The 8,651-nt window shown below is 44.8% G+C and overlaps 1 protein-coding gene across 1 annotated transcript; it reads right to left on the bottom strand.

Annotated features, from left to right (window-relative positions):
* Positions 1–732: 732 nt before the first annotated feature.
* LOC149309039 (kelch-like protein 6) lies at positions 733–4,162 on the bottom strand. The gene is made up of 4 exons (XM_089532039.1): positions 4,078–4,162; positions 3,098–3,176; positions 2,397–2,624; positions 733–2,266 (listed from the first exon to the last, which is right to left on the bottom strand). Exons 1-4 carry the CDS (start codon positions 4,160–4,162, stop codon positions 733–735), a joined length of 1,926 nt encoding a protein of 641 aa, XP_089388165.1.
* Between the last annotated feature and the right edge of the window lie 4,489 nt (positions 4,163–8,651).

The following is an 8,651-nucleotide window of genomic DNA, read 5'->3' as shown; positions in this document are numbered from 1 at the left end:
TGTTCCCTTGCAACGTCTGCTCAACCTCTATATCCGTGCAGACACTCGCATATCCTCCAGCATTTCCTAGATGAAAACCAAGACATCTATGGTCAAGCAACATTAGAGTGTGATCAAGGTGGCAAAGAGTATTAATGAGGAAGAGCAACCAAGCCAGGAGAGACTTGCAGCAGTTTTCTCATGCCTGAATCTACAGGGAAGGGAAAGTTACATCCCTTCCCCTCCTCTCCCTTCTGCTTAGTCAATGGAGAAGGACAGAAAAATCTGGACATTTGAAAAGCAGCGGGAAAAATGGGATGACAGAGGATTAATCAGAACTGGCCCCAGCAACACTGAGACAGTTGGAGGGTCATGCACTGGCCCTTTCTGGTGCTCTCTTGAAACACTTCTTCAGTGGAGGCTGTCCTTAATTCAACATATTTGGTGGTATGGTTTGTTGCAGTCTGAGCCCTAAACTGTGACCCTTCCCCATGCTGAAAATGGTAGTTAAAAGCATAACCATTAAAAAGAAGGAGCAATTCCAAGAACGGACGCTTTGGGGGAATGGTTTGTTGGAGTCTGAGCCCTAAAGCTATGCAAACTATCGATCCAGAATATTTAGTGGTCATTTTTCTGCAGGAATGCGAGAATGAGACTGACTGAGAAGGAGAGATGGCATATGCTTTTAATGGGTTCAGAATGAGAGGAGTCCAGATGAAAATACATCTTCCCTCTGGGGAGTTTCAGCATCGCTCACTGTGTTCCTGCGTCCACTGAAACCAAAGAAGCTTGACCGAAGGGATTAGGGTGGTCATCCTCCCCTCTTCCTCTGATGGAAATCTTCAGCCCAACAGCCACCCGGCTTACAGATGCATCTTGAATCAGAGCCCTCAGGTTTGGCCTTGCCACCTTCAGGGTTACACACTTCAGCACCCGCCGCAGGATGGTCCCTTGCCCTGCGAGGCTCTCTGGGTACTGGGTCCAGGCAGCTTCTCCAGGCTCCCAGTGGTAAATGGCGTCGTGTGTCCTGGAGGTGCACACTCCTCCCATCACATAAATTCTCCCCTGGAAACAAGTGGCACCGGCAAAAGCCAGGGGCAGTGGCAGAGGAGGGATGGTGATCTCCTTGCTTATCACGCCGGCATCGTGCATGAAGAAGCATTTGGGGGTACAGGGAAGAAGCTGGCTGAACCTCCTGTTTGGGTATGGAGGTGTGACCTTTTTGGAGAAGAAGCCCCCAATGATACAGATGCCGGTCTCCATGGTAACGGCAGAGGCGCCATGGAGACTGAATTCTAGAGGCACCTGCGCCCAGGTATCCAAGGGGATGCTGTAGATAAGTATGCCCTGGTAAACCACCTCATCGGAGTCGGCATCCCCGCCTATTAGATAGAGCTTGTTCTTGAAGGAAGCTGAGGCTGAGAAGCGCAGAACAATGGGCAGGCTGGCGATGGGGGCCCACGTTTGCTGGACCACGTTGAAACTCTCCGCAGAGGCAAGAGGGCCTGTGTCATTCCAGCCGCTCAGGGCGAAGAGCTTTTGCTTGCAAGTTAAGAACATGTGTACCGACCGGGGGGTTGACATAGCCGGGAGCTGGGCCCAGCGGTCTGCAAGGGAGCTGTATTCATGCAAGGCACAGGAGTAGGAACCATCTGGGTGTTTTCCTCCTGAGATGTACAACCTGTGCTCCAGGACTGAACATCCAGGGAGTGCCACCAGTTCTAAATGCGGCAGCTTTGCCCTCGACCCCGTGTCGGGATTCAAGCACTCCATGTAGCAGTCCATATCCTCATTGGCGGAGAGGATGTCTCTCAGCCGAGGGACTTTGATGCACACAATCTGTTCCTGGAACATTCCTTGTCGGAGGCCTCTGCTCAGTTGCAGTCTCCCAGCCCCATCAAGGTCTTTCCACTCCATCTCCACATGCAGGCCAAGCATGACTATATCTCCCTGGACTTTCACCATTTCCTCAGGGGTCAACAGTGGGAAACGTATGTGCCGCAGCAACGTCCCAAGTGCCTCCAGCCGTTGGGCAGGTGCAGCTTTTATCCAGTGGTGCACAGCCTGGAAGACGTCCATTTCTGAGGCCACGGCTAGCTGGTCCGAAGAGATGATGCAGATCAACGCCCCAAGGTCAAGATGTAGGAAATCCTGGTGTTCCAAGATGGATTCAAAATGAAGACACAGGTAGAGTAAGGTGCCGTGCAAGAGGGTGGCATTGTTGTGATCCCGAGCCAGCATGTAAAGGCAAAGGCAATTCTCCTTGGAAATCCTCTCTATTAGATATCTGCCAGGGTTCAATGGAGAGAAAGCACATCACTGGAAAGGAAAGTGGTGACTGGAACTCCATGGTGAAGCCATTTATGTCCAGCGGAAACTGGGGAAAGACTTTTGAGGAGCCAGACCTCTTGTGCTACCTGCTAATGAGCGTCAAGGCGGGCAAGAGCTGGAGTCGGCTGGCTGCTGTGAAAAGATCTTCAGCAATCTCCGGACGGAGGGTCAGCTCTCCCGAGTAGAGGAAGGTGAGCAGGTTCTGGAGGATGGAAGGGTCCATGTCTTTCAGGAGAACTTCCCCGTCCCTGGATTCCTTGAAGTCACTGGTGAACACAGCCTGGAAGTAAGGGCTGATGGACGCCAACAGTGCCCTGTGAGAGGGACAGAGATCATTGCGTTGGCCATGGAGCTACATACCAACCAACATTTTACAGATGACAACCAGGAAACATGTGGCCAAACCACATGGTGAAGGTGGCAAAATGTTATTAATGAGGAAGAACACACAGCAGTTTGCTTCTGCTTGAGCTTGCTGGGAAGGGCAAGGCTCTCTCCTCCCTGCCTCTTCTCTCTCTTGATCAATTGATTGTGTGCAACTCACTTTTGCACTTTGAGCCCTGTCTGCAGCAATTGAAGGAAGGTGAAGGTAAAGGTGGAAAGTGGAAAGAGAAGAGGGAAAGTGGCATGTTTTAAAAGCATTTGGAACAGGGAGACGACAGAGGTATGGAGCCAGTATGTGGGTACCACTGAGGAGGGGGCCACTAATCTATCTAAAAAAAGAAGGGACTTTTTCACTAAACATGGGTTTCTAGCTACCCTGCTTAGTGTTGGGATGGATACCCACCTGTTGCAAGGAAACCTCTTTCCTCCTGCTACCAAGGTGGCATTACAGAGTCCCTGGCTGTGGTGCAGCTGTTTCAGACCTGGATGGAAATGAAAAGATGGGGAAGATGGTAAGTAAATCCAGACACATCAAGGGGAAGGGAAGCTCTCTTATGTGGGACAGAATACCATTTCCAGAAGGATTTCTATAAATCCCGCAATCATTCATGTTTCATCCTACTAGCTGGCATCCCATACAACCCTCTGCAAACTCACTGGGGTGTAGCAGTGTGGGAAGGGATGCTATTGTATCAAGGAAGGAAAAATAAACATGCCGGCCCTTTCCATTTCATCCTCTCTTGGCAGGAAATCATGTAATGTTTTCAGTTGTTGGGCTTGGAGGGAATGGTTGGCTATGTCCTGTTTTAGTCCTTCAAGATATTGGGAAGTCAAAGGTGATGGAAAGAGACGTCTATAATGCAATAGCATGAAGCTCTTGCTTTGAGGGTCCTGTGTTCTACAACACTGGGCTGATACAGAGTTTTTATCCTGGCTGTTAATCACAAAGGTTGCTTTTACACAGCCTCATTCCCTAAATGTCAGAAGAGACTCTGAAGCCTGGTCTTGGTCTCAGACTTGGTTGCATTCCTCAACAACAGGATGACACTATTACAAACTCAAGTGCTTCCAAATATTTGGTATCATTGACTGGCCATTATCTATTACCAAGGCGTACCCTCCAATGTTTCACAAATGAGGACCAGGATATGTGTGGCCAAGCAACAACAGTGTGGTCAAGATGGCAAAAGTTACCAATGTGGAAGAACACACTTAAGAGAGGTGGAAACGATTTGCATTCACCTGAGTGTATTGGGAAGGACGAACTGGGACATTTCCAGTGCAGCTAGGAAAGTGGGGTGACAGAGGATGAATCAGGACTGTCCCTGGCAAATGTAGGACAGATGAAGGGTATGCCAAAATCAAGATTAACAGCAAACTCACCTTGGCTGAAACAAGACTTCAGGGACACTGATGTCTCTGGCTCATGATCTTTCCCACTGGTTTCTGTGAAATCTGGTGGATCCATGGCACTGCTTCCCAGAATGCCAAATCCTCAAGAGGTGCCACTCTCTCTGGGCCACTGGTTGTTTCTCTGCTGGTCCAGAGGGCTCTCCAACTTGTACCTTCAACATCTCTCTGACAGCAAAGATACCAATGTCTCCAAGGAAGACATCTCCACATAATGGTCGCCATGGCTCCTTGGGCCTCCTCCTTGGACCAGTCAGGATAGATTAACAATTGACTGGTTTGCTTTTGCTCTGTTTTCTTACTGGTTTTCAGAGTAGAGAGAGCTAAATCTAAATTTAACCTAGATAATTAAGAAATTGAAATGGTCAAAGTGTTCTCATACCTTGGATCAAACACTGATCACAACGGAGACGGCAGCCAAGACATAAGAAGAAGGCTAGAAATGGGAAGGGCAGCCATGAAAGAACTAGTAAAGATCCTAAAGAGTAAAGGTATACAACTGAGCATTAAAGTTAGAATTGTCCAAGCTGTTGACTTCCCCAACACCACGCATGGATATGAGCGCTGGAGAGTGAAGAAAGTGGATAAATCGACTCATTTGTGCTGGAGAAGAGTGCTCAGGATACTGTGGGTGGCCAAAAAGATAAATAAATGGATCCTTGAACAGTTCAAGCCTGAAATCTCCCTGGAAACCAAGTTGACAAAACTGAGGCTGTCGTACTTTGGCCACATCATGAGAAGGCATCACATTAGAGAAGACCATAATGCGAGAAAAGGTAGTGCACTTGTTGCTCCATATTCGCAAGGGTTAAGGGCACAAGACTCTTGTGAATATGGAAAAACCGCAAATAACAAAAACACCTCTCTAAGAGCCTCTAGGTCCTCTGTGGTCAATGTGAAGTCGAAGGCTTTCATGGCTAACATCCATAGTTTTTTGTTTTTTTTTTGGGGGGGGGGTTGGGCTTTGTGGCCACATTCTAGAAGAGTTTCTTCGTGACGTTTTGGCAGCATCTCTGAAGATGCCAGCCACAGATGCTGGCGAAACGTCAGGAAGAAACTCTTCTAGAACATGGCCACAGAGCACAAAAAATCCACAAAAAAATCTGAGGTCAACGTCTAACAGACATTGACCATAGAACTGCGCTGGAGGAGCTACAAAGGCCTAGTAGAGTGTCCTCTCTAGGAATCTCTAAGTCTTTCAGTGCAACTTTTAGTTAAAGTTGACCATAGAGTTGCACTGGAGGACCTAGATATTCCTAGAGAGAGCATATTAATCAAATCCGTGAATAATCATATCCGCAAATATCAAAGCTGCAAATATGTAGGGATGAGTGTAGATAGTAGTCAGAGGAGAAGCACCACATGCCAGATGGATAGATTCAATCAGAGAGGTCACAGGTCTGAATCTACAAGACTAAAGCAGAGATAAGGTCTTGGAGATGTCTCATCCACAGGGTCACCATGAGTAGAAGTCACCTTGAAGACTGCTACCAACAACAAGAAGATATTATGTGATTATGGCTTCTCTTGGCTTCCTGTTGTATCTGCTTTGCTGTTGGGAGGACATTCCAGTAGTGATATTGGAAAAGGCTCTGTGTTGTAGCATTCACTGCTATTTGGAACCCAGCACTGATTTTCTGACTCTTACCTTTTCATTTCCATGGAACAGACATACTCACATACTGTATATGAGGAGGCAAAGCAAGTTTGTGTGTTGGCTTTTTCCACAGGGGAATCGTTGCCCTTCATGCACCATCTCTTACCACCATGCTCCATTGCCCAATTTTGTTGGGGCCCATCTTTCGAGACAAGTGCCACGAAAGGTGGACCAAATGGTTTAACAGGAAGGTGGCCCAAGGCTGCAATCAGGCAGAGTGGGCTTTCCAGAGTATTGGACTGCTTTGATTTGTGTCAGGCATCATCAATGCACAGACTGTTTCCAGGGATGTAGCCAGGATTTTAGGAAGGGGGGGGGGGGTCCAGACTAAGTGCCACCATTATAATGGGGCTTGGGCATGGCGGCGCAGCAGCACACACCATTCATTTTTCTAATGGAAGGGGGGGTCTGGACCCCTTGGCTACGTCCCTGCTGTTTCCTCGGTGTGTCTTGGAGTGTGGTGATGCAGGTAACCATTGTCAGTTCTGCAGTCATTGGTAGATGCTTTTCTGCCACATTGGTTATTATTCTGTAGCTGCTGGAGTGGAAACCTCTCCATCAACCATCTGGTTGCTTACTTCCAACTAGAAGAGAGTCTTTCATTCAATTGTTGAAAGGTGGTGAGTCAACACATCGATCATTCCAAGAGAGTCAATGGGTCTTCTCTGTTGTTAATTGCTGTCGAGTCAATTTCAATTTATGGCTCCCCTATAAATGAGAGATGGTTGTCAAAAGCATGCCTCAAGGCAGCGGTGACTTTCTTCATTGAGTCTATCCATCTGCAACGAGCTCTTCCTCCTTTCCTACCGTCTTCTCCATTACTAAGCATTTCTTGTCTTTTCTAGTGAGTTATGTCTTCTTCTCATGATATTCTAAAGTTGAGTCATTTTAGCTTTCTGGGAAACATCAGGATTCATTTGGGTGTGGACCCATTTATTTCTCTTTTAGGAAGTTCATGGGATCTGTAGCGCTCTCCTTTAGCACCACCAGAGAGGAGTCTACTCCAGTCGAATCTAAAACTGGATTTAGGTCCATGGGTTCCTGCAGCGATGCTGTCAATATTGCCAAATTCTAAAGAGGTCAGCAGTTAATGCATTCACATCATTTTAAATGTTTCTTCCTACTAATGCTAACATAAACAGCTACCCTTCAACCATCCCGAGTTGGCAGGGACAGCCCCAAACTAATCCCCTGCAATCCCACTTTTTGAGATGCTCTTAAAATGTCCCCATTTCTCTCTCTTTCCCCCACTTTGCCCCTTTTGTCCTCAGCTTCCTTCAATTGCTGCAATCTGAGTTCAAAGTGTGAAAGTAGCTTTCAGTTAATAAACTCAGGTCCAAAACACACTGCAGAAATAATCCACTTTGAGACCGCTTTAACTGCCCTGGCTCAATGCTAGGGAATTGTGGGAACTGTAGTTTTGTGAGATATTTAGCTTTCTCACTTGTGGTACCACAATAAAGTACAATTCCCAGGATTCCCCAGCATTGAGCCAGGGCAGTTAAAGCGGTCTCAAACTAGATTGTATTTCTGTCGTCTCTTTTGGACCTTAGTGGGGGGAGAAGACAGAAAAAGGCAGAGTGTTGCTTTTTCGCATAGCCTTTTTAAATACAGTCAGCCCTCCATATTCACAGATTCAACCATCTACAGTTTGAAAATATTTTGATATATAAAAATATATATGTACACACTCATTCCCAAAAGCAAATCTTGATTTGGAACAAAAACCCAGTGGATGCCAAGGGCCCAGTGTATTTATTATTCAGGTGTTTCAGTATTGTTGAAAAGATCTTAGAGAGAAAAAATACAACTAAAACCTGAATTTTTCCAATTAAGTATGTGGGGCCCTGAAATAGAAAAAAACATGAAAAAATTGTTTTTATATAACGATGACGGCACGCATATTGTTTGCACAGAACTGGAAAGCAAAAATAGTACCCGAAACAACAAATTGGCTAAATAAATTAAATGATATGTTAGAAATGGATATATTGTCACAAAAAATGTCCCTAAAACCCCTGGAGGAAGTTCTTAAAGAATGGGAACAAATTCTAACATATTTAGAAAACAGAAAGAATATTGATTAACAAATGTTTCTAAAATACATTGATTAAGAGAAGCATAGGAAGTTAAAATACGGATTGAATGGGAAGAAATATGAAGAATTATAAGAGATTGAGGGAGAGAGTCTACCATGTACTTCAATTACAGAGGTAGAATTTTAAATGTGTCACAGTAAACATATAAACATATAAATAAATGATCTTATAAAAATAGAATACAAATAAAATAGAACACAAATTACCAAATCTTTTTCTTTCTTTCTTTTATTATAGTAGCAAAGATATTAATAGTAGTATTAAAAATAATGAAAAGCAAACAAAGAAATAAAACAAGTTAACTAAATATACTAATTCTGGAAATCCACAAGAGCAGAGGCTAAGAAACTGTCAAGAGTTGAGGAGGAAGTTGGTATGTGAGGAACTTTGAATGAAAGCAAAGATAAGATAGTAAGAAGGTAAGAGCGGAGGAAGAGAATGAAAGATATTCAGTTGATGGTGGTTGAAAGAAGATGTGAAGTAGAAGAGAGTAAGGAGAAGAAGGACTTAAGTAAGTTGCATTATGTAAGGAGAAGGTTTGTGAAGGGGAAGGCAGAAGAAGAAGAAGGATGATGATGAAAGATGTCGGCAACTATGTATGTCCAGAATATGAAGATAAGAAGGAAAGCCCAAAATATATGCAGCTTACTTTTTTGTTGGATAAACCTTCAAAGACTGGTTTTGTATGTTTGTTTCATATGTTGAATGTGATGTGATGTTATTTTAACTAATAAAATTTATTAAAAAAACAAAAATAATAATTTTAAAATACGTGTGTGTGTGTGTGTGGG

This window comes from Sceloporus occidentalis, unplaced genomic scaffold (genome assembly GCF_023333645.1).
Source record: "Sceloporus occidentalis isolate IW3139 unplaced genomic scaffold, rSceOcc1.0.p SCAF_7, whole genome shotgun sequence".
NCBI lineage: Eukaryota > Metazoa > Chordata > Lepidosauria > Squamata > Phrynosomatidae > Sceloporus > Sceloporus occidentalis.
This window is presented reverse-complemented; position numbering and strand designations above follow the sequence as displayed.

Bases quoted from the DNA above. Each gene is read 5' to 3' on its own strand.
- LOC149309039 (XM_089532039.1), bottom strand. From the start codon at position 4,162: ATGGATCCACCAGATTTCACAGAAACCAGTGGGAAAGATCATGAGCCA. The intron at 3,177-4,077 runs GTGAGTTTGCTG...ATTTCCATCCAG, and splicing joins GAAGTCTTGTTTCAGCCAAG to GTCTGAAACAGCTGCACCAC. The intron at 2,625-3,097 runs GTGGGTATCCAT...TCCCTCTCACAG, and splicing joins AAGAGGTTTCCTTGCAACAG to GGCACTGTTGGCGTCCATCA.